The sequence below is a fragment of the Dipodomys ordii genome, unplaced genomic scaffold, assembly GCF_000151885.1.
Source record: "Dipodomys ordii isolate 6190 unplaced genomic scaffold, Dord_2.0 Scaffold15, whole genome shotgun sequence".
NCBI lineage: Eukaryota > Metazoa > Chordata > Mammalia > Rodentia > Heteromyidae > Dipodomys > Dipodomys ordii.
In genome coordinates this window covers 16,078,967-16,103,439 of record NW_012267231.1, presented here as the reverse complement: position 1 = coordinate 16,103,439, position 24,473 = coordinate 16,078,967, and the positions used below count along the sequence as shown (strand labels likewise).

General features: G+C 57.4%; 3 protein-coding genes across 4 annotated transcripts in view; 1 reads left to right on the top strand and 2 right to left on the bottom strand.

The window, feature by feature from the left end:
* Positions 1–129, bottom strand: part of Commd4 (COMM domain containing 4) — a 4,612-nt gene extending 4,483 nt beyond the window's left edge. Inside the window, exon 1 of the mRNA XM_013012051.1 lies at positions 48–129. Coding sequence (XP_012867505.1) covers positions 48–50 — 3 coding nt within the window. The 5' untranslated portion in view covers positions 51–129. The remainder of the gene's footprint in view (positions 1–47) is intronic.
* A 1,270-nt stretch (positions 130–1,399) lies between these two features.
* LOC105982360 (taste receptor cell protein 1) lies at positions 1,400–13,770 on the top strand. The gene is made up of 15 exons (XM_013011935.1): positions 1,400–1,415; positions 4,132–4,308; positions 5,416–5,711; positions 6,558–6,698; positions 8,684–8,745; positions 10,048–10,202; positions 10,306–10,436; positions 10,908–10,972; positions 11,178–11,317; positions 12,055–12,179; positions 12,301–12,359; positions 12,453–12,598; positions 12,732–12,823; positions 13,193–13,202; positions 13,697–13,770. The coding sequence occupies exons 1-15, from the start codon at positions 1,400–1,402 to the stop codon at positions 13,768–13,770; spliced, it is 1,689 nt and encodes a 562-aa protein (XP_012867389.1).
* Positions 13,771–16,255: 2,485 nt separating this feature from the next.
* LOC105982255 (chromosome unknown open reading frame, human C15orf39) lies at positions 16,256–22,633 on the bottom strand. Of its 2 annotated transcripts, XM_013011810.1 has the most exons (3): positions 19,839–22,633; positions 17,373–17,476; positions 16,256–16,963 (listed from the first exon to the last, which is right to left on the bottom strand). In XM_013011810.1, the coding sequence occupies exons 1-3, from the start codon at positions 22,603–22,605 to the stop codon at positions 16,922–16,924; spliced, it is 2,913 nt and encodes a 970-aa protein (XP_012867264.1). In that variant the 5' UTR covers positions 22,606–22,633; the 3' UTR covers positions 16,256–16,921. The 2 variants fall into 2 exon arrangements, with proteins under 2 accessions (XP_012867264.1, XP_012867263.1); XM_013011809.1 differs by having other exon boundaries at positions 16,256–17,476.
* Positions 22,634–24,473: the final 1,840 nt, after the last annotated feature.

The window sequence follows — 24,473 nt, the reverse complement described above, 5'->3', positions numbered from 1 at the left end:
CACCCTCTCCCCCTTCCCGCCGCCCCGCGCCGCCCCCGCGGCCTCACCATCGTGCCCGGAGGCCCGGCCCACCGGTATCTTCTTTGGGTCGCATAGGTCAGCTGATGGGCGGTCACGTGACTGGGACGCTCAGCGTCAGGGGCGGGGCGGTGGAGTGTGTAAGGGGCGGGGCGGTGGGGCGGGGCTTGGTCTGGAGGCGTGGTCACTGCCTAGAGGCGGGGCGGTGGGTGTGGCTTGGTGAGGGCGTGGTCGCTGGCAGCTACTCTGGGGGTGTGGCTTGCGCGGGGCGGGGCTTGCGCGGGGTTAGTGGTCTCCCGGCGGGCGCCGCTGCGGATCTTGGTCCCCTAGAGGTGGCCGCAGCTCTGACCCCGGGGCTCCGTGTTGGAGAACTCCCTCGTGGGAACGATCGTCCATCACCGGCTCCACTCTCAGGAGGGCAAAGCCGAGGATAAGAAAGTCCAAACCGGCCGGGCGCCGGTGGCTCACACCTGCCATGCTGGCTATTCAGGAGGCTGAGATCTGAGGAATGCGGTTCAAAGGCAGCCGGGGCAGGAGCCCAGGCCCAGGCCCAGAGTTCAAGCCCCACGACTGACAAAAAAAAAAGGAAAAAAAAGCTGCGTGCGTGTGTGTGTGTGTGTGTGTGTGTGTGTGTCATGGGGCCTGAACTCTGGGCCTGGGCGCTGTCCCTCAGCTCTTCAGCTCAAGGCGAGCGCTCTACCACTTGAGCCACAGCGCCACTTCTGGTTTTCTGGTGGTTTGTGGGAGATAAGAGTCTCATAGACTTTCCTGCCCAGACTGGCTTTAAACTGAGATCCTCAGATCTCAGCCTCCTGAGTAGCTAGGATGACAGGCATGAGCCACCTGTGCCCAGCAACTTCTTTTGGAAGGAGAGGCAGAACTGGGGTTTGAGCCCAGGACCTTGTGCTTGCCTAGGGCAAGCTCTCTATCACCTGAACCCCATACCCCACCCACAGCCCATCCTGCTTCGGTTCTATTTCACATAAAGTCTTGGCAACTTTCCCAGGCCAGCCTGCCTACCTAATTACAGGCAGTTGCCACCACACCTGGCTTTGAAAACTCATTTTTTTAATATAAAGGAGAGATAAAAAAATTAGATATAGATTTAAAACTGCCTTTATATTGATAAGACTATTTGAAAAGCAAAACAGCCAACATCACACAGGTAACATCAGACAGGCAAACGACTTAAATTTGGAAGTCAAAAAGGTGAGTGGCATGTCCTTTTCATGCCATTTCACAGATATTTGTTTCACAAATAGAGATTATTTGATTATTTAGAGTAGCAGTTCTCAAATGTTGGCAAGATACACAGCATCTGCCAGCTTGTGATAACACACATCGCCAGACCTTACCCAAAGGTCTGATTCAATAGGTCTAGATGGGGTCCTACAAATGTACTCTTTTTTTTTCTTTTCTTTTTTCTTTTTTTTGCCTGTCCTTGGGCTTGAACTCTGGGCCTGGACATCTCAGCTCTTCAGCTCAAGGCTAGAACTCTACCATTTGAATCACAGCGCCACTTCTAGCTTTTTCTGCTTATGTGGTGCTGAGGAATCAAACCCAGGGCCTCATGCATGCAAGGCAAGCACTCTACCATTGAGCTACCTTCCCAGCCCCTGCAAATGTACTCTTATTTGGTGTTTTTGTCAATAGTGGTGTTTGTTTGATGTTGATCCTGGGACTTGAACTCAGGATCTCGACACCATCCCTGAGTTTCTTTTGCTCAAAGCTAGCACTTTACCACTTGAGTCACAGCACTCACTTCTGGCTTTTTCTGTGTATGTGGTACTAAGGAATTGAACCCAGTACATGCTAGGCAAGCACTCTGCCACTAAGCCACATTCCCAGCCCTTAAATACCTTTTCTTTGTAAATACATTTGGGATCAGAAGGATCATTTTATTAAATTTTTTTTTCTCAGAATAGGTGTCTTTCTTTAAGATGCCTTTGCTCAGTTTTGGGACACTAGTAAGCATTCATGAAAACAGGCAAGATCAGAGGGAGAAAACTGTTGTTTTTCGTGTGTGTGTATGTCTGTCCTGGGGCTTGAACTCAAAGCCCTGAGTGCTGGCCCTGACCTATTTTGCTCAAGGCTAGCACTCTACAACTTGGGACACACTTCTGGCTTTTTGATGGTTAATTGAAGCTTAAAAAAAGAAGTTTCATGGACTTTCCTGCCTAGATTGTCTTTAAACCTCAGATCTCAGTCTCTGGAGTAGCTGGGATTACAGGCGTGTGGCACCAGTGCCTGGCTGAGATGAATTGATTTCTGGTGGGAAGAGCATTCATCCCCCTTCCTGAGCTGGCTCTGGCTGGGTGGTGTTTGTTTGTTTGATGGAAGTGCTCAGGACACGGCGGGGTGGGGGTGGGGGGCTGCAGCCTGCTGACACTCCATCCCCCAAGCCAGGGAGGCCCATTGGAAGGCAAGTAGGCAAAGCTGGCATCCGCTGGCCCCGCTGCCCGTATGTCTAGGCAAATGCACCTCTCGATGGGGTGCCCGGTCTCTGTCTGCTCTTCACCCCTTGCTGTCCCTCTGTGTCCACTACCACCCTTCTCAGGACCCTCTGGGTGTGTGGGCCTCCTGCTCTGTGCCTGGGGACACAGGTTGATCTGTGCCCCAGACCTGAGCCATCAAACGCAGAACTTCCTGGGGGGGGGTGGGGGAAGAAGGTGGCTGGAACCTTTCCTCCTTGAGGGGCGCAGGAGACTTCTTGGAATTACCTAGGCTACCAGGTAAGACCTGAGCATCCTGGGGGGCACAGGTTGGGGAGGCAGAATGGGGGTGTCAGGATAGGCCAGCCAGCCAGGGGGTGGGTCATGGGGCCCAGGCCTCAACTCAGTGCCCTTCAGTGGGTGTCCCCCCATCCCCTCTGGCCCTCACCACGCTTGGAACTGTTCAGCCAGAAGGGGTGGGTGATGGCAGCCTCCGGGGGTGCAGCAGGAGTGGGGGGGGAGGGTTACACAACAAGGAGCTGTGAAATTCTTCCCTCTTGGAAATCATGTTCAACCTAGTGCCGGTCACGCCTGTCATCCTAGCTCCTCAGGAGGCTGAGAGCTGAGGATCAGGATTTAAAGCCAGCCTAGGCAGGACAGTTCTTGAGACTCTTCTCTCTAGCGAGCAATCAGAAAGCCAGACGTGGAGCTGGGGCTTAAGTAGAGCACCGGCCCTGAGTGGCAAAAGCTAAAGGATCCAGGCCCTGAGTTCAAGGTCCAGCACTGGCACCAAAAAGAAACCTGTTCAGCCAGGAAGGGGAGCAGGCTAGAGGGCAGGGTGGGGCAGGCGAAGGTGGGGAGACGGGGCTGGCTGTCTTGGCTGGCCTCTTGTCTGAGAGATCTGCCATCTGAGTTCTACCCTACATTTTCATTTTCTCTCCGCCTAAATTCCTTTACTGGCTTCACTGTCACACAGGTTCCAGGAGTAATTCTTCCTATTTTTTTTTTTTTGTTTGCCAATTCAGGGGCTTGAACTCAGGGCCTAGGCACTGTCCCTGGACATCTTTCACTCAAGGCTAGCACTCTACCACTGAGTCACAGCGCTACTTCCCGCTTTTTCTGGGTATGTGGTACTGAGGAATCGAACCAAAGGCTTCATGCATGCAAGGCAAGCACTCTGCCACTAAGCCGTAGTTCTAGCCCTGGCACACTACCTCTTGAGTCATAGCTCCATTTCTGACTTTTTGCTCATTCATTAGAGATAAGAGTCCCATAGACTTTCCTGCCTGGGCTAGTTTGTTGTTGTTCATGTTTGTCAGTTGGTCGTGGGGCTTGAACTCTGGGCCTGGGTGCTGTCCCTCAGCTCTTCAGTTCAAGGCAAGTGCTCTACCACTTGAGCTACAGCGCCACTTCCGGTTTTCTGGTGGTTTATTGGAGATAGGAGTCTCACAGTCTCTCCTGCCCGGGCTGGCTTTGAACCGAGATCCTCAGATCTCAGCCTTCTGAGTAGTTAGGATGACAGGTGTGAGCCACTGAGGCCCAGCCTCTGGGCTAGTTTTGAACCTCTGTCCTCAGATCTCAGCCTCCTGTGTAGCTGGGTTGACGGGTGTGAGCTACTGGTGTCCCGCTTTCTTACTTCCTTTTTGCTTTCCTGTCTTTTCTCTCTTCCTCCCTTTTCCAGGTGCTAAGTACTACACTCAGGGCCTCCAGTGCGGCCCAGAGCTCCACCTGTCCCTTCTGCAAGGCGCTCAGCACAGCTTCGCCCTGTCCCTGACACTGACCCTGTCCCTGACACTGACCCTGGGAGCCTCTAGCATGGCTATGCAGTGGTTTCCAGCTGTTGGGATTCTTCTGGCTGGTAAGAAAGTGGGGACAGCATAGGTGGCCCAAGGGAGGGACAGGAACTCCTCAACGAACATCAGACCTCTCCTCTCCATGTGTGTGTGTATGTGTGTGTGTGTGTGAGAGAGAGAGAGAGAGAGAAAGAGAGAGAGAGATTTTGTTAGGGCCTGGGGGCACTGTCTCTGAGCTCTTCTGCTCAAGGAAAGCACTCTACCACTTTGAGCCACAGCTCCACTTCTGGTTTTCTGGTGGCTTATTGGAGGTAAGAGTCTCATGGACTTTCCTGCCCAGACTGGCTTTGAACCATGATCTTTGGATCTCAGCTTCCTGAATAGCTAGGATGACAGGCGTGAGCCACCAGCACCTGGTCCCCTCTCCCTTTTTTGTTTTGGCTAGTCCTGGGGCTTGAGATAATAGTCCAGTTGGATGCTGGTGGGTCACACCTATCATCCTAGCTACTCAGGAGGCTGAGATCTAAGAACTGAGGTTCAAAGCCAGCCAGGGCAGGAAAGTCTGTGAGACTCTCATCTCCAGTGAACCATCAGAAAACCAGAAGTGGAGCTGTGGACAGCACCCAGGCCCTGAGTTCAAGACCCCCTTTCTTTTTTTTTTTTTTGTTGGCCGTGGGGCTTGAACTCTGGGCCTGGGCACTGTCCCTCAGCTCTTCAGCTCAAGGCGAGCGCTCTACCACTTGAGCTACAGCGCCACTTCCGGTTTTCTGGTGGTTTATTGGAGATAGGAGTCTCACAGTCTCTTCTGCCCGGGCTGGCTTTGAACCACGATCCTCAGATCTCAGCCTCCTGAGTAGCTAGGATGACAGGCGTGAGCCACCAGCGCCCAGCTAAGACCCCCTTTCTTGCCTCCCCCAACAACAACAAAAGTCTCAAGGTCTTTTCTGCCAGGGCTAAAGCAAGACCCTCAGATCTCAGCCTCCTGAGTAGCTAGGGTGACAGACATGAACCGCCAGCACCTGGCTCCAGTGAGCTCTTGAGGCTGAGCTGGGTCTTAGGTTCCCTAGGCTCCTTAATATGATGGGGGTTGGGGGGGAGAGTGGGGCCGATCATACACACTGGTGCTGCTAGACAAGGCCTGGCCTGGTTTGCAGTTCTCTTGGTGGTCTCAGTTCCAGTCCTGCCCCTGCCTTTTGCTCACGAAGACCCTGATGAGTCTCCTTCAGCCTCTGACCCAGCAGACCTGCAAGCTGGCAGCAAGACGCCTCACCAGCGACCCAAGTTCCACAGATTCCCTTACCCAGGGAAATCTGGGGGCCGGCAGGTCCTCGAAGCCGTGTCCTGGGATCCCCTCCCTCGGCCCACTCCTGGGGGAAGTCCTGTCCCAACCCTCTCAACAGTGACCAAGGCTGCAGCCTATAGGACCCCAGAGCCCCAGCCCCGGGTCCCAATGGTGCCAGGATCCCAGGTGATGTCTGCATCTGTAACTCCCACACCACTGAGGCAGCCTGCAGGACCCCCTTTCTCCTCCCCCTCCCCTTCATCCATGTCTGGACCCACAGGATGGCCAAGGCAGGCCTGGGGCAGGTATAATCCTAATGCCAGTGCTCAGGTGCCCGCAGCATGGACCACTGGCCGCTCCTGGCCTGAGTCCCCTACACCCCCTGCTGGGAGCTCTTTCGTGCCTCCGTGCCAACTTGTGTGGCCATCTGGTTCTAACAGGACCGCCGTCACCCAGCCCCTGCCCCCTGCAGCTCCTGGGACTTCAGGGCTGGACAGGGCCTCTCCGGCCATCACAAGCGTGGCCGGGGACAGGGCAGTGGCCAGCCGGGGTCCGGGGCCCATGGCGGCCTCTGTGGGGCCACTGACCTCAGCCCTGTCAACTCCACAACCATCTCCAACCTCCTCCTCCCCGCTGGCTCCATCTCTGCCACTTTCCCCAGCATCAGCGCCACCATCTCCAGTCCCAGCCCCAATCTCTTCTGTCTCCACTGGAGCCAGGGCCCCCCCAGGCCTGTCTGCATCTGCCTTGGGCCTCTCAACCACAGCCTCCCCTCCCAGTGCCTCCAGCCTTGCTCCAACCAGGCCACTCCTGTTGATCTCAGGGCACCACCAGCCGGCTGCCCCTCAGAGGACAGTCCAGCCAGGGCTGGGGGCCCCTGCCAGCCCATCCCCAACTGCTACCCTCTCCCACCAACCCCCCTCCAGCCTTCCGGGGCCCCCATGGAGCCCTGGCTCCCCGAGGACCCTTGTGAGCATCTATCCCACCCAGCCCACCCCCTCCTCTCATCCTGGCCAGATCACCCCTTTCCAGGACTCAGCCTCCTCCATGCCAGGAGTCGGTCACGTGACCCGCTCCGTGACTTTCCGGGTCACCGGTGGAGCCTCGTCTGATGCTCTGGGAAGCCCCGCATCTGTGCCACAACAGCAGCTGCGTGGGGACCTCTGCCACCAGGTAGGGGCACCTGATCCCCCACGGGGGGGTCACAGAGCCCCTCCTGTGCCCTGGGCTCCCTCAGGGCAGCGAGGCCCAGAGCTGAGGGTGAATGAATGAACGAATGAATGAATGAACGAATGAATGCTGTCCTGTGCTCCTGGGAGGACCCCACAGAATGGGGAGAAAGTAGAAAACTAGTCAGGAGCCTGCCTGTCATCCCAGCTACTCAGGAGGCTGGGATCTGAGGATCCCAGTTCAAATCCAGCCTGAGGAGGAAAGTCCATGAGTCTCTTATCTTACTCCTGGGGAAATGAGTCACTGTTCATTCAGGAACTATAGAGATGAGGGAGGAAGCACTCTGGCCAGGAAGGGCCTAACCAGGATCACAGGCGTGAACCACAGCTGCAGGACTAGGACATGTATATTTTCACCTGTCCTCCAGGGGGCGCTCTGAGTCTCTGTCCATGGCAATTGGTCCATTCCTTCCCCTTTTTAACCTGTTTCTTAGAATTCACTGAGTGCCTTCTGGACATTGTGCCAAGGCAGGAGAGACAGAGAGCAAAACCAAGCAGAATTCCTGCCTCAGGAAATCTCCTGGGGAGACTGAATCAGAAACCAGGTCAATCCAGATAGACGATGATAGAGTAAAAGTTCCATCTCTGAGCCGCCCCCCCTCCCCAGCCTCCTTTCATTGAGACAGGGTCTCCCAGTATAGCCCAGGCTGGCCTTGAACTCAAGATCCTCCTTCCTCAGTCTCCCCTGTGCTGGGATTACAAGTGTGAAATATTAGCTGTCGTAGAGAGAAGATGGCCAGATGAGACAGGAAGAGGCCCAGGCACTGGAGGCTCACGCCTGTCACCCCAACTATACAGGAGGCTGAGATCTGAGAACTGCAGTTCAAAGCCAGCCCGGGCAGGGCAGTCCATGGGACTCTTACCTCCAATGAACCACCAGAAAATGGGAAGTGGGGCTGTGGCTCAAAATAATAGAGCAATATCCTTTTGAGCAAAAGAGCTCAGGGACAGTGCCCAGGCCCTGAGTTCAAGGTCCACAATTGATCACACACACACACACACACACACACACACACACACACGAAAGAGACTTTGTGAGCAGGCAGAACTGTGTGCCTGAGATGGTCAGAGGCACTGAGGAACTGGGGCGGGGGGGGGGGGGGGGGGGGGGGGGGGGGGGGGGGGAGGGGGGAGAGGGAGGGGAGGGGAGAAGAGGCCCAGGTGGCAGCTGTTGGGAGACAGAGCCAAGCATGACCGCATTGAAAAGTGATTTGCAGCAGAGAGGAAAAGCAAAGTGGGAAAATCAGGCATTTACAGCTCCAAGACTCGGCACTGCCTCTGATGTTAGCTAAGTTGACCTCAGATCTGAGGCTGCTTGTGTAGAAAGTAGCTTGGGCCAGTGCCCGTGGCTCATGTCTGTCATCTTAGCCACACAGGGGGCTGAGATCTGAGGCTCAAGATTGAAAGCTAGCCTGCCAGCCGGAAAGTCCCTGAGACTCTTATCTCTAATGAACCAGCAAAAAGGCTAGAAGTAGAGCTGTGGCTCAAGTGGTAGAGCACTAGCCTTGAATGAAAAAGCTCAGGGGTAGCATCCAGGCCCTGAGTTCAAGCCCCAGGACCAGTACCAAAAAAAAAAAAAAGGGGCTGGGAATGTGGCTTACTGGTTGAGTGCTTGCCTAGCATGCATGAAGCCCTGGGTTCGATTCCTCAGTACCACATACACAGAAAAAAGCCAGGAGTGGTGCGGTGGCTCAAGTGGTCGAGTGCTAGCCTTGAGCAAAAGCAGCCCAGGGACAGTGCCTGGGCCCTGAGTTCAAGCCCCAGGACTGGCCAGAAAAAAAAAAGGAAAAAATAAGGAAAGTAGCTTGGGCAGAGTCTGGCCACTGCATTGTTCAAGCAGGCCCGATGGCAGGGGACAGAGATGTGGAGGGTAGGGAGGGCCTGCTCCATGCCTTCTGTCTGCCTGTCTGTCTGCCTATCTGTCCTCAGATCCAGTCTATCTATCACTTGGACTTTCCCAATTTCGAGGGTGTTGGTGTCCTGGTGTTCAGGTGAGTGCCTGTGTTTTGGGGTCCCCAGGCTGCCAGCCCCTGCCTGCTTGCTCTCTCTGCCAGGGCCAGGAAGGGCTGGACGGGGAGGAGGGAGAGGGTACAAGCTCACATCTGGTCCCAGCAGTGGCTGTGTGACCTCGAATGACCTTCCTCTTGATCCGAGCTGATTTCAGCTGCTGGATTGGTACGGTGCTGCCAGGCATGTCTGAGCAGCAGTGGGAAGGCAGGGGTGGCAGGAGCATCTGGCTGGCCCTGTGCTGGTGGCTCTTGCTCATAATCCTAGCTAATCAGGAGGCTGAAATCTAGAGGATCACTGTGCAAAGCTAGCCCACCGCAGCCTGGCCCTGGTGGCTCACGCCTGTAATCCTAGCTACTCAGGAGGCTGAGATCTGAGGATTGCGGTTCAAAGCTAGCCCATGCAAGAAAAGTCTGTGAGACTCTTATCTCCAATAAACCACTCAGAAAACTGGAAGTGGCGCTGTAGCTCAAGTGGTAGAGTGCTCGCCTTGAGCTGAAAAGCTGAGGGACAGCACCCAGGCCAAGTTCAAGCCCTACTACCGACTAAAGAAAAAAGCTAGCCCATGCAGAACAGTCCTTGAGTGCCCACTCCAATTAACCAGCCAAAAGCTGGGCTGGAGGCAAGTGCTCAAGTGGTAGAGCACTGGGTGTTAGCAAACTAGCCAAGGGAGAGCACAGCCCTGAGTTAAAGACTGGGCATGGGCTGGGAAGGTGGCTCAGTGGTAGAGCGCTTGCCTTGCATGCCTGAGGCCCCGGGTTCGATTCTTCAGCACCACATAAACAAAAAGAAAAAAGCCGGAAGTGGAACTGTGGCTCAAGTGTGGTAGAGTGCTAGCTTTGAGCTGAAGAGCTGAGGGACAGCGTCCAGGCCCAGAGTTCAGGCCTCATGACCGGACCCCCCCCAAAAAAAAGGCTGGGCGTAATGACTCAGGTGGTAGAGCACCAGCCTTGAAGCACAAAAACTCAGGGACAGGCCTGGTGCCCATGGCTCACACCCGTAATCCTAGCTACCCAGGAGGCTGAGATCTGAGGATGGTGGTTCAAAGTCAGCCCCAGTTAGGAACATCCATGAGACTCTTATCTCCAATGAACCACCAGGAAACTAGAAGTGACGCTGTGGCTCAAATGGTAGGGCGCTCGCCTTGAGCTGAGGAGCTCAGGGACAGAGCCCAGGCCTCCAGTTCATGCCTCTACTCCCCCCTTTCAAAAAAAGAGGGGGACTTATGCACCAGCCAGGCCCCTCCCCTGCCAGGGCCTTCTGTGAGCACATGCCTCTGTCCCCAGGCCTGACTCTGAAGATGTAAACGCCACCTTGGTGTTTGGGGGCTCATCCGGGCCCTCGGCGCACCAAGTCCTCTGGACTATGTACCGCTGGGTCAAGATGTCCAGGTGGATGCTGGGAAGTGTGTCTCTGGCTGAGGACAGCCTGGCCTCTGATGGTGAGCCCTCAAGTGTCTGCCTCCCCCAGGCCAATACAGGGACCATGGGGCGGGCTCCCTAGGGGACTCTGGGGCCTCCTGACTCTCACCTGTGACTCTGCAGGGTCCAACCTGACCGACCTGGCTCTGGAGACCATCAGCATCCACTTCACAGTCCTGAGGCCCTTCCTGCCCCAGCTCCTCTCGCCTGGTTCTAAGCCCTTCATCCTGCTAGAGAAACAGATTCTCCAGTGGGTGAGATCTCCTTGTTCCCTTACGCAGCCCTCCTTCTGGAAGGGACCTGGGACCTTTGCCTGATTCTCTTCACAACAGGCCTCTGGGCTATTTTTATTTTGTGCCAAGCCTGGGACTTGAACTCAGGACCTGGGCCCTGTCCCTGAGCTCTTTTGCTCAAGGCTAGTGCTTTGCCACTTGAACCGCAGCACCACTTCTGGTTTTTGCGTCGGTTGTGGGGCTTTGAACTGTGATCCTCAGATCTCAGTCTCCTGAGTAGCTGGGATGACAGGTGTGAGCCACCAGTACCCAGCTGCCCTCTTGGGTTTTTGCCTGTGGAGGTGCCACAGCTTGGCACAATGGGGGGGGGAAGGGGGGCGTGAGGGAGACCGGAGAGGCCTCAGAGCATGCCTGGGGTGGGGTGGGGGTTGGCCTAGCCAGGCTCCCCTGCCCAGGGTTCCTCTGAGTTCCGACCTCCCTGACTCCCCACAGCTCACACCGCTGGTGTCCGGATTCTATAAGAAGCACCCTCAAAAAGGGCCCCTGCTCCTCTTCAGGTGGGTAGAGTGTCGCCCCCATCCCCAGCCTGCACAGCTAGGGGGGCAAGCCAGGATGGGGAGGCAGAGGTTTGGGGTCACTTGGAGAGGACTTTGAGCCATCTGGATCTCTGCCCAAGGACGTGGGGAGCCCCCCCCCATACCTACAGCTCAAAGCTTGCTTCTGTAGTAGCATCTGCTAACCTGTGACCCCGCCCTTCTCTAGCGACCTCGACCAATGGGTGAGCGTCGACATGGAATACAAATTCCACAGCCCTGTCCCCACCCACCTCCGAGGCCTGGCCAATCACCTGGCCCGCAGCAGCACAGACCCCGCCCTCCTGAAATCCAGCTTAGAAGCCAACGGTGAGTCTGGCAGGGAGTCCAGTCTGGACTGGCAGCCTACTTCTTCTAGAATTTACAGTCCCCTCTAGAAAATGAGTAGAATTGCATGTGTGCGTGTGTGTGCGCATGTGTGTGTGCCATTACTGGGACTTGCACTGAGTATGAATTCTATCCTTGAGCCTTTTTTCCCCTCCAGTCTGGTGCTCTACCACTTTTGAGCCACAGCTTTTTTGGTGGTTCACTGAAGATGAGTCTCACAGACTTTCCTGCCCAGGCTGGCTTGGAACCACAATCGATCGTCAGATCTCAGCCTCCTGAGTAGCTGGGATGACAGGCATGAGTCACTGGCCCCAGGCTGTGGATTTCATGTGTGTGCTTGGAGAATCTCCAGGCTTCGATGTGAAACATGGCACCCTTGAGCCCGCCCTGGAGGCTCACGCCTGTCATCCTGGCTACTCAGGAGGCTGAGATCTGAGGATCGCGGTTCAAAGCCCCCTTGGGCAGGAAAATTCGTGAGACTCTTATCTTCAGTTAACCGCGCACAAATCCTGAAGTGGGGCTGTGACCCAAGTGGTAGAGCATTAGCCTGGCGTGAAAAAGCTCAGGGACAGCGCCCAGGCTCTGAGTTCAAGCCCAGTACCAACACCAAAATAAACAAATGCCACTCTCTGGGAACAGCAGGACTGGGACGTGTGCTCTGCGCCAGGTTCCTGGGTGATGGGGTTCTGCATGCTGTACCCCCATTCCTATGGTTCTAGAGGAGAAGGCCGAGCTGGAGGTGTATGAGCTGTGGCTCCTGATAGGGGGCTGGCCCTTCACCAAGGCCTTGCAGAACAAAACCAGCCCCGAATTCCAGAAGCTTCAGCAGCAGCTGACCGGATGGGTGACATGGCGGCGGGGGGGAGGAGGGTGGGGGGTGGAAGAGAGGGGGGTGCAGGGGTGGAGCTGGCTGAGCCCGTGGTGGGCAGAGGGCCCTGACCTTTGCCCTCTTCTCCTGACCCCAGATGACCCCAGGCCTCAGGACTCTGTGGAACTTTGCTCAAGTCGTGGTGCAGGAGTTCTGGTGGGCTGCTTTGGCTTGGGTTTGGGTTCTGGGGATGGGTGGTGGAGAGCCAGACGCCAGCTCCCGTTAGCCAGGCGCGGAACTCCTTTCCAGGCCAGAACCACCGACTGCCAAAGTGGAGGCCATCTTCTTCCAGGCGGCCCCACCCCGGGGCCTCATCCAGGAATCCGTGCGCAGGGCCCTGAGATGTGCACCGGAAGCCGAGGGCCTCTGGGTGGAGGTGACTGGCCCAGACTGCGGTCAGTGCCCCCCCCCCCAGCTGGCGGCCTTCCCTCCCTTCTGCCCTCCCTTCTCCCCCTCCCAAACCCCAGGACCGCAAAGATGGAGGCTTACTTACCCTGACCACCTGCTCCTCTCTGCTCTCTGCTCCAGGCGCCCCCGGCTCCACAGCCTCCAGTCAGCCTAGACCTGGAGTCCCCAGCCCCCCGCTCTGTGTCCTGCATGCCATTGTCACCATCACCTTGGTAGGCGTCCAGCTAGGCAGAAGGGACTCCTGGGGGGGGGGGAGGGGGAAGGACAGGGCATCCAAATGGAATCTACCAGAATGGCGAGGAGGCTTTTGGGTAGGGGTGTGTGATGCTGCGCTGTCTCACCCCAGGTGCTGAAGTAGTGGGGCCTCAACTTGAGTTGGACGCCTGGGGGAACCAAGGCCTCGCCCAGGCACTGGCCTGCATTGCAAGGTATGGCTTGCCCCAGCCAGGCAGGTGCGCAGGGTGCCAGGGGCCAGAGGAGGTGTTAGGGTGGAGGGGGGGTGGGGGGGAGCGGAAAGCTGCCAGGCTCCATCTACAGTTTCCCCTTTTGTCTCCTGCCTGCCTTTCCCCCTCTCCCCCCAGGTAGGAGTGGGCAGGTGGCACTGTATGTGCGTGTTTGGGGGGTTCAGTATTTCCTCTCCTCCCCCCAGGTGTCCCCGGAGCGGTTTCTCCCTCCATTGGATTCCATTCTTCCCCCCCCCCCCCGCTCCCGCCTGGGGCTTCTCCCTTGAACTGGAGGACTCCAGCCGGAGCCCAGGACCTTTGCCAGGCATCCAGCACAGACAGGGCAAGGCCCTAGCCTAAGACTGAACCAGCAGCGGCCTGCCTTCCTCAGACCTGACTCTCCACCCACTTCGCCTCACCTCCATGGGACATAAAAGTCGGAGGGGAAATAGTTGCTATGGTTTCTGTGTTCACGTGGGGTTCTGATCCTGGGGTTTTGCGTAGCCTCGGGCCTTTCCATCCACGCTCAAGGTCCAGGCCCAGAGCCTCTCCGCGGTGCCTGGAGCCAGCCCAGGGCAGGGGAGGACTCAGGCCCAGCTTCCGGGCCAGCCAGGCCCAGCTGCTGCCCATTGGCCCTTGCAGGAAGGGACCTGCACTTTGGGGAGACCCACGAGCAAGTGGCCAGAGGCCGGGTGGCCATTCCTGTACAGACCTGACCACAGTGACGCGAGGGGGAAGAGTTTGTTCGGGTCAGACGCTTCTAGGCTGAGACTCACACCTTGTCATCCTGGCTACTCGAGAGGCTGAGATTTGAGGATCTTATTTCAAAGCCAGCCAGGGCACGTAAGTCTGTGTGACTTTTTTTTGGTCAGTGATGGGGCTTGAACTCAGGGGCTGGGCGCTGTCCCTGCGCTCTTTTGCTCAAGGCTAGCACTCTGCCACTTTGAGCCACAGTGCCACTTCTGGTTTTCTGGTGGTCCACTGGAGAGAAGAGTCTCATGGACTTTCCTGCCCAGGCTGGCTTTGAACCACGATCCTCAGATCTCAGTCATAGGCAGCTAGAATTATAGGCATGAGCCACCAGTACCTGGCTTTCCATCTTTTACCAACCACAAAAAAAGCCAGAAGTGGAACTGTGGCTCAATGGGTAGAGTGCCAGCCTCAAGCATGAGAATTTTTTGTTCAGGGACAGCGCCCAGGCCCTGGTGGGTTCCAGCCCCAGGACTGGCTTCACACGAGCAAACCTGACCTTCAGGAAGCTGGAGTTCTGGTGTGTTGGGTCAGAAAAGGCTGCATGGTGCCACTCCAGCCTCCCCACCCAGGGGACCTGCACAGGTTTATGGGAAGGCCAGCAGGGCCCCAGCGGTGGGGAGAAGCCTCTGGGGTCCCCGGCCTATACCCACAGCCGGGAGCTACCCTGGTTAAGGATATCCCGGACTCCAGCAGCTGGTGCTTGGGAGCCCAGGGGGTTGTAAGGTTCAGGAGAAGCAGCCAAGCCCCGAGTGCCAGGCTCTGAGGCAGGTAAGGGAGGACCTGGGGGCACATTGGCCCTGGACGCTCTCATCCCTTCAATCTGAGACAAGCTCTGCAGAGCCCTCACTTGATCTCCAGGGCTGCGGGCAGCCACCGTTAGGCCTCCTTGGGCCCTGCGCCCCATGCCAGGAGCCTCAGCTCCTCTCTAGAACAGTGATGAGACACTGGAGGCCTAGATGCTGACCCTTGGCTTTTACTCTCAAGTCTAGTGCTCCAGTACACACACAGTTCCACTTCAGGTTTCAATGGAGTGAGCTCGTCTCATGGACTTTCCTGCCCAGGCTGGTTCTGAACACTGGTCTTCAGATCTCAGCCTCCTGAGGAGCTAGGATGATAGGCATGAACTACCACACCCAGCTCTGACCTACTTGGTTGTTTCCTGGGGCTTGAACTCAGAGCCTGGGCCTATATCTGAGCTTCTTTTGCTCAAGGCTAGCACTCGATCACTTGAGCCACAGTGCCACTTCCGTTTTTTTCTGTGTGCTATTGAGGAATCGAACCCAGGACTTCGTGCATGCTAGGCAAGCACTCTGCCACTAAGCCACATTCCCAGCCCTAACCCAGGGTTTCTGACATAGCCCAACCTGGACCAATCCCTCAGTAAGTTCCCAGATCTCAGTTTCCCCCTCTGTAAAGGGAAGGCATGTCAGTGTTTAGTTACTGAGAACACAGCCTAGAACGGTCAGCTTGGCAGTTTGACTAAAACCCAGGTTCCTGACTTTGGTTTTGAGTCCGTCGGAGCTGGCCTTAAATTCTTGATCCATGCTGGGTTTACAAGTATGAACCACAAGGCCCAGTTTCTAGGGTGTGTGTGTGTGTGTGTGTGTGTGTGTGTGCACCAGTACTGAGGTTTGAATTCAGGGCTTGGGCACTGTCTCTTACTGTTTGGTTGAAGGCTGGCACTCTACCGCTTGAGCCACACTTCCAACTTTCATCTTTGGTGATTAATTGGAAATAGGTTTCACAGACTTTTCTTCCCAGGCTGGCTTTGAACCTCAATCCTCAGATCTCAGCCTCCTGAGTTAGCTAGGATTACAGGCGTGAGCTACTGGTACTCGGTTTAAGACACTTGTAACAAGAGAAATGAGGAGGCCTTTCCAGGGGCCTCTTTCTGAGAAGCCCTCCCTGGCTAGACTAGACCTGGCCTAGGAACTCCAATGGATAGTAGAGAAACTGGGGGGGAGGGGTGGTAGAACTAGAGGGTCACAGTTAAGTGGGCCCTGGTTTCTGGGGGTGTAGCAGCCTGTCCCCTTAGTCCCTCAGCTCTTAGCAATAGGTTGTGCTTTGTTTTGGGTGCCTGGCGCTGAGACTTGAACTTGGAGAAGTCATGTCTGTCCAGCTCTTTTTTGGCGGTTGTTTTGGAGATGGAATCTAGCGAACATTCTACCTAAGCTGGCCTTGAACTGCCATCCTATGAATCTCAACCTCCTGAGGAGCTAGGATACAAGCCTGAGCCACAGATGCCCGACTGCAGCAGCAACAACGTATATATATATATACACACACACACACACCCTTATACATGTATATGTACATACATGTATATGCATATATATGTGCACACACATAGCTAGATTCAGTGCCACAGGTTCGTTGTGACTTCAAGGCTGGGGGCAGGGAGGGTAGTGTGAAGCCTGGGGTGATTAAAGATGGGCTCATAATCCCAGCTCCAAAACACAACACAAATGTTTTAATCGCCCGCCCCCAGGCCCGCACAGGCTCCTAGACCCCTTAAATAAAGCCAAGGACGCCAGCTCTCAGCCTGGAGAGCACCAGAGTCTCCGCCAAAGCTCAGAGACCTCCAAGGACAGAGCCAATCCTCCCCCCCACCCCCAGCCCGCCACGTGGGCACCAGTCCCCGAGTCGCTTGGGGCTAGTTGGCTTCCAGAAAAACATCACTTTCCTGGGGGAGGGTGGTGGGGGGGTGATGGCTGGACGACGTAAATTCAGGTGAGGCCTGGGGCCCGTTACCAGCCCAGATCAAGGACCACAGCACGGACAGGACAGACAGACAGACACTGGCAATGTACTGCTCAGGGACAACCAAATCCTAAGACACACGGAGACTTTCAGCAAGAAGAGCCTGCTGATCCAGCCTCAGTCCAGGCCCCGGCTTCCCAATCCAGGCTCTTGGCTGATGGTGAGGGCCTGACCCCAGGGGGGGGGGAGAAACATGGAGTCCCAGTCACCATGGGCGTGAGTCAGGTCAGCACCCCGCGAACACCCCAGTGAGGTAGGCTGTTGTCCTAATTTTTACAAACGGGGAACGAGCAGTCGAGAGAGAAGCAGGGGCCTCTGCCCACGCCACGCCGCCAGGAACACAGCAGCCACGATTCAAGGCCAGGTCTGGGGAGTTCCAGCACCCGCGGGTTTTCTCTAGGGAAGAAGAAAGAGTCCTTTCTCATACTCCAAGGTCAGAGGTTCTAGGCCCAGCCTGGTGGGTCCCAGCCCCCCCAGCATCCATTTCTGGCTCTAGGCAACTGGGTAGGACACAAGATGGCACCCTCCTGGCCCCAGGGGGCTATAGGTGCTGGCTGGGGCTGCCCAGCAGGTGGGGCTGCCGAGGGGGCCGGGCTGCTCCCGGGGCCTTGTGGCTCCAAGTGGGCAAAGCTGCGCCATTGAGCCAGGCGGTTTCCAGAAGGCTTCGGAAGCGGGCTCGCAGCGTAGGGCCGGGCGGGCTGGCGTTGGTGGCTGGGCTTGGTGAGGGACCACGTGACCCGCCCCCACCAGAGGTGGCTTCTCTCTCTGGGCCAGGGGTGGGTGGCTTCCTCCCCAGCTTCCTGACCTTGGGGGCTGGTGACTTCTGAGCCAGGGGAAGGCTGTCTCTGTCTTCTCTAGCCAGAGTGGGCTGTGAGGGCGATGTGGCCTGAGCCTCCGTGTCCAGGTCACCTGGAGAAGGGACATGGTCAGACTGCGGGCTCCGTGTCCTCAGCCACCTCCCTCCCCACAACCTTCCCAGCTTCCAAAACCACCCTGGACAGCGCTCAGCACCGGGGTACGCAGGTACCAGCAGGGCTCCCCACCCCTGCCTCCCACTGTTACATGACTTTTTCTTTTTGCTCAAACCTGGTGCTCTACCCCTTGAGCCACAGATCCATTTCCATTTTTTATTGCTGAAGTATCGTGGATTTATCTACCCGGGCTGGCTTTGAACTGTGATCTTCTAGAAAGGAAATCCACTAGAGGAAATCAGGAACCCAAAAGAAACCCAAGTGGGCTGGGCACTGGCGGCTCACGCCTGTCATCCTAGCTACTCAGGAGGCTCAGATCTGAGGATTGTGGTTCAAAGCCAGCCCGGGCAGGAAAAGTCCGTGAGACTCTTAATTCCAATAAACCACGCAGAAAACCGGAAGTGGCGCTGTGGCCCAAGTGGTAGAGCACTAGCCTTGAGCTGAAGAGCTCAGGGATAGCACCTAAGCCCAGAGTTCAAGACCCACAACCCAAAACAACAATGAAAAACCCAAGTAGGAATAATTTTCTAGAGGTCCCTTACAGCTGAGGGAGGGCGGGGGGTCAGGGGTCCCAAAATCTAGCCAGTGGCAAGCAGCCAGGCCACCACTTCCCAGCCAGACTCAATAATGCCGGCCACCAGAGCCAGACAAGGGTATCCTGGGTTTCAACATGGGGGCCACACATCATATACCACACTCACTTCCACTCCACTGAGAACTCTTTCCTAACTTTGTGTGTGCCAGTACTGGGTTCTTGGCACTGCCTCTTTAACCTGAGTTATTACGCTAAAATGCTCTTGAGCCACAGCTCCACTTCTGGCTTTTTGGTGGTTCATTGGAGATAATCTGACTTGGATTTTCCTACATGGGTTTTTGTTTTGGCCAGTCCTGGGGCTTGAACTCAGGGCCTGGGCACTGACCCTGAGCTTCTTTTGCTCAAGGCTAGCATTCTACCACTTGATCCACGGCACTACTTCTGGTTTGTTCTGTGTATGTAGTACTGAGGAATCCAACCCAGGGCTTCATGCATGCTAAGTGCTTAAGCATTCTACCACCAAGCCACCTTCCCAGCCCACCTGGGTTGGTTTTGAACTGTGAATCCCCAGATCTCTGCCTCCTGAGTACTAGGATTACAGGCGTGAGCCATGGGTGCCCAGCTCTTCGTGTTGGAGGACCTGGTACAAATGTGGGTCAGCACCTGCCTCCGGCCCGGTCTCCACCTTGACCAGGAGCCTCAGGGGAGGAGGCCTGGGGCCAGGAGGCAGGGTGACTAAAACAGGTTCTTCAAGGGTGGTAGGAAGGTGGGGTGGCAGGGAGAAAGGGCTCAGAGGGGGCCGAGAACTGACTCAGGAGAGGCAGAGCCACCCCTAAGTCCTGGCTGAAGAAGCGTGAGTGCCCTGACAACACAGAGGTACCAAGCTATGTGCCCTCTAGGAACTGTGTATGGTGGCACATGCCTGTAATCCCAGCCATTCAGAAGACAGAGGAGGGGGAATTGCAAGTTTGAGGCCAAAAGGAGGTAGGACCCTGCCTTGATAGGAAGGAAGGGAAGGAGTGAGGGGGAGAGAGGAAGACAGACTAGGGCTTCATGTGAAGCTCAAGTGGTAAATGCTTCACCTGGCACTTGAAAGGCCCTGGGTTCAACCCCCAGTAACAAGGGGATGGGGAGGAATCAAATAATAATAATAATAATAATAAAAAGATTTGTCTTTTTTGTTGTTGTTGTTGGTCGTGGGGCTTCAACTCTGGGCCTGGGCGCTATCCCTCAGCTCTTCAGCTCAAGGCTAGCGCTCTACCGCGTGAGCCACAGTGTCACTCCCAGCTTTTTCTGTTTATGTGGTGCTGGGGAATCGAACCCAGGGCCTCATGCATGCAAGGCAAGCACTGTACCACTGAGCCACCTTCCCAGCCCTCAGACAAAAAAAAACTTAAAGCAAGCTGCACAACAGGCAAATTGACCATTTAGTGGAGAAAGAGAGCAAACCAACTACCCTTCACATCAGAACCCACGATGCTCAAAAACCACCATGTAACCAGGCGCCAGTGGCTCACACCTGTAATCCCAGCCGCTCAGGATCGTGATTCAAGGCCAGTCCGGGCTGGAAAAGTCTGTGAGACTCATCGCCCATGGACCCCTTAAAAAGCCAGAAGTGGAGCTGTGGCTCAGGTGGTAGAGCACCAGCCCTGGGCAGAAAACGCTAAGCCCTGAGTTCGAGTTCTGGTGACCCGCACACGCGTGCACCCCCCCCCCGTCCCGCTCGCCCTCAGCTCCTGCGGCTACGGAGCGGGCTCGTGCTCACCCAGCTGGCGCCGCACACAGTCGTGCCACTGCAGGCCCAGCAGGTCGGGGTAGATGTCGGGCAGCTGGCGCAGGGCCAGCAGCTTCAGCATGCGGGAGGTGCAGCCGTGCAGGGCGCGCTCCCGCAGCACGCGCTCCTCCGACAGCGTCGTGGGTCTCAGCTCCACGCGGTGCTCCTGGAGCACGTGGTCCACGGAGGCGGGCGGCAGCCTGGGGAAGAGGCGCTCCTTCACCAGGTGGATGGGCACGAAGATGGCGCCGGCCCGCACGACGTGCGGGAAGGGGCACTGCTGGGTGTACATGAATCTCTGCAGCTGGGACAGCAGTTTACCCAGCAGCCCCTGCACGGCCTGGCACTCCTGCCACGCTGCCCGGCCCCACGGCCCCGTGGACTCAAACCACTCGCGGAGCTTCTCGGGTGGGGAGTGGGCGACGGAGCCCGAGATGGCATCGCACAGGGAAGCGTGCAGCCCGGTGAAGTGCTGCTCCAGGGAGACTCCGGAGGCTCCCGAGGAGACGGGCACGGGGCCCGACGGCGCTGGGCCTGCAGCTGGAGAAGGGGTGGAGGCCGGGGAGCCGGCTGGCCCTGGGGCTGGAGAGGCCACAGCGAGGGCTGGTGGGCTGGGCAGGGCCAGGTTGAAGCATGCCACGGGCAAGGGCTGGGTGAGGATCTGCAGTCCTACAGGCGTGGAGGGGGGCGTGGGCACGGGCTGCGTGGAAGCAGGAGCCACGGCGGGCGTGGACGGCACCCCGGCTGCGGATAGGGTTGTGGGCCGAAGGATCTTGAACTTGCGGAACATGAAAGCCACGGAGCTGTGGAAGTTGGTCCTGGGCAGGTCGTCGGTGGTGGCTGGCGCTGTGGGCGCTTCCGCGGTGGTCTTCTTCGGGCCGGGCAGTGGCGATGGTGAGTCTCCCTGGTCTGGCACTGGCACCGTGGGTCTGCCTGGCAGCTCGGGCGGCGGCGGCGGGGCCTTGCTGGGGGCAGCGTCCTCTGCCACAGGCTTCTTCACGCTCAGGTCCAAGGCCACCTCTTGTCGCCTGGGGCAGCGAGCCCCTGGGGGCCCGTCCTGGGCAGGCGGGGCTCCTCTGGAGTCTGCATCTGGGCTCTCTCTGGTGGTCGGGGGGGCCTTGGGCACGGGTGTGTTCAGGTAGTCCCGGTAGGGCGCCAGGCTGAAGACGTTGTCGATGACTGGCATAGGGGGAGAGCCGGGGGGCCTCACCCCCTCCTTCTGTGGGGGGGCCGGGAGCTCGCGGGCACAGGGGCGCAGTGCTGGCGGGGTGCGGGGTCCCGGGCTGTCTGGGATGACAATGGGAAGGACAGGGGGTTCGCCGGGCTGCGGCTGGCCCTGCTCTTTCCCGCAGCCGGGCCCCCAGGCCTTGTCGCCGGCGCCCCGCGCGGGCTTGTCTGCCGGCTTCACAGGCTCCGAGCAGGGCTGGCCGGCTGGCAGGGACTGGCATGCCCTTGGAAAGGCGCTGGGCTGAGCTCCAGGCTGCATGCTGTTCTGGGAAGGTGGGGTGCTCCCCAGCCCCGGGGACGCCCCGTAGAGAGACAGATCATCCCGGGCGTAAGGAAAACCGAGAGTCGGAGGGGCAAAGTCGAGCGGGCACCGGGGGGCGAGGGGAGGCTCCAGCTTGAGGCCTGGCGAGTGAGGCGGGAGAGGCGCAGAGGGGTAGGAGTAAGTGTCCAGCCCCATCGGGGGCATGTAAGGGGCCTGGACGGCCGGCTGCCTTAGGTAGGGAGTACCCAGAGCCCCGGCCGGGTACCCGGCCCCCTTGTGCGCCCCGAGGGGCTGCAGGGAGAGTACCGAGTTGTAGCCGTCTTGTTTCTCCGGGTGGCGGCAGGCGGGGGGGCAGGGCAGGGTCTGTGGGAGAGGGGGCAGCGGGTAGTGAGTGGGCACAGATTCCTGGGGCTGAGCCAGGCCACTCCAAGGACTGGAAGGCCCCTCTGCCATGGCTTGCTTCGGGTCCCCGTAGTGAGGTCCCGTGAACTTGGAAGGCAAGAAACTGGGGCCGTGGAGCGTCCGATACTTTTCCAGGAACGCCTGGCATGCAGAGAAGTTCACGGAGGAGGAGTCTTTGCCAGCGGTCCCGGGGGGCACTCCACGCAGGAAGGTGCCATCCAGAGACTGCCCCTTGCCAGGAGCGGCCGGGGTCAGAGGGCAGGGCGGGTCTGCGGGGGGCAGCAGGGGTCCAGGCACCGAGGCCCAATCCCCATCCAGGGGCCTCTTGGCCGGCGCCTCCCCCAGGCACGTGGGGAGCCCGTAGCACAATGGGCTGCGGTAGACGGGTTTGGGGGCCGCCAGCGGAGGTGCCGGGTACATGTGAGCCTGGGGGGCGAAGGGCAGGAGTTCGGCGGAGGCTGGCACCTTCTCAGAACCTTCCGGGGGCGGGCGGTAGAGCAGGCAGTTGGTTAACAGATTATCCGTCCGCAGCGGAGATGCGGCCACACTGGCAGGGTACAAGGGTGGATATGGGGTCCAAGATGCTAACTGTTCAGCTTTGGGGGGGCCCCCCATGGGGCAGGAAAAGTAGGCACCCTTGTAGCTGCAGGGGTCTTGGCTGCCCACAGAGAGAGGTAAGCTGTGTCTGGGTCCGGTGTCAGCCTCCAGGCGGGGCAGTTTGCCATAGATCACCGGCCCCAGGGTCCCCAGGGGCCGCTTCTCTGCCATGGTGGTTAAGGCGTTAGACTCTCCCGGGACTTTTCTACTCCACTGCTGACCTAGGGGAGAGAGAGAGAAAAGCTGGGCGTTCAGGAGCATGGGCTGCATTCTGCCACACGGTGCCCCTGAAAACCAGACACTCCGGATGCATCTTGCATTTTCTGGATGCATGAGCCACCTGCACATACGGCTCTGTTTTGTGTGCGTGTGTGTGCCAGTACTGGGGCTTGAACTCAGTGTCTGGGTGCTGTCCCTTAGCTCCCCCCCCCCTCTCAAGACTAGTGCTCTACTGCTTGAGGCACACATCCTCCACTTTCTGCTTTTTTTGGGTAGTTAAATGAAGATAAAGATTCTCATTCCTTTCCAGGCTGGCTTCAATTGAACTCTGATCCTAAGACCTCAGCCTCCTGAGATCTAGCTAGGATGCCAAGTATGAGCCACCAGTGTCCAGCTTCTGTTTTGTTTTGTTGGTGGTGGGGCTTGAACTCAGGGCCTGGGTGATATCCCCCAAGCCTCTTGTGCCACAGCACCATTTCCAGTTCTTGAATAGCTCATTGGAACTGAGTCTTATGGGGACTTTGCTACCCGGGCTGGCTTCAAACTGCGATCCTCAGATCTCAGCCTCCTGAGTATCAGGTTGGATTACAGGTGTGAGCCACAGGTGCCCAGCCCGGCTTCTGTTTTTTGTTTTTGTTTTTTTGCCAGTTGTGGGGCCTGAACTCTGGGCCTGGGCGCTGTCCCTCAGCTCTTCAGCTCAAGGCTAGCATTCTACCACTTGAGCCACAGCACGACTTGCGGCTTTTTTCTGCTTATGTGGTGCTGAGGAATCGAACCCAGGGCCTCATGCATGCAAGACAAGCACTCTACCACTGGGCCCCTCCCCACCCCTCCACCCCTGCCCCCCAGCCGCACGGTATCTGTTTTTTAAGCCACGGAATGCTGCATTAATTCCCGGCCCTGCACGGGTCCCCCACACCAAGACACTGGTGATGGAAGAGATGTGACCAGAAGCAGGCATCTGGTTGATTCCTGGGATGTCATCTTCACAGGTTGAGGTCATGTCCTGTCCCCTCCACCCCCTCCTTGCAACCCAGACACAGAATCTGGACATTATCTACAAACTCAGATTTCTCCTGACACTCCTTTGACCCCGCTGGTCCTATGAAAAATAGCAGAACAGGACTTCACATGCAGGTCCAGAGACCCAGAGCCAGCACGGATAAAACCGGGCCTAGCTGGGGGAGGGTAGTCCCCTGGGAGCCACCGCTGGGGCTCTGTCTACCAAGCCCCACCCCCACCCGCAGGGTCAAGGCTGTCCGCCAGATGGTGCTGTTGTGCCAGGAGGAAGGTCCCAGACCCGGGGAGGAGGAGGGTGGAGAGGCAGCGTCCATCCCCAAGCCCTTCAAACTGCTATTGCGAGACGTCCAGAGTGCTAGCTGGCAGCTACTTCCACCGCGTCCACCGTACAGACGTTACTTCTATTGAAAGAACGAAGACCCGACACCCAGAGGGGTCAGAGGTTATGGATGGGGTTTCTCGATGAGTCACCAAGGGCCCTCCATCTGAGGCCAGGCTGACCCGCCCCTCTCCAAGCCAGCACCCAGTTCCTTCTAACACCGGCTCAGATATGGTGAATCAGCTCAAACTTGCGGCAATCAGGCCACAGGCCAAGTGTCACAGGCTTCTGTCACCAACAAACAAGAACTGCTCCCTTTCCTGGAGGGGGAGGGGGACGCCGATGACAGCCAGGGGCTCAGAGTCAGAACAGCAAAGGAACAAGTCAAGGCAAGACTAAGCAGGGGTAGGTGGCTGGCACAGGGCTTCCGAAGCCATACAGGGGGCGGAGACAGCTGAGGATCAGAAGTTCAAAGCCAGCCCGGGCCAGCAAAGTCCGGGAGACTCTTATCTGAAGAGTCTTATCTGTGAGAGTCTTTATCTCCAGTAAGTCAACAACAACAACAAAAGCTAAGGGACAG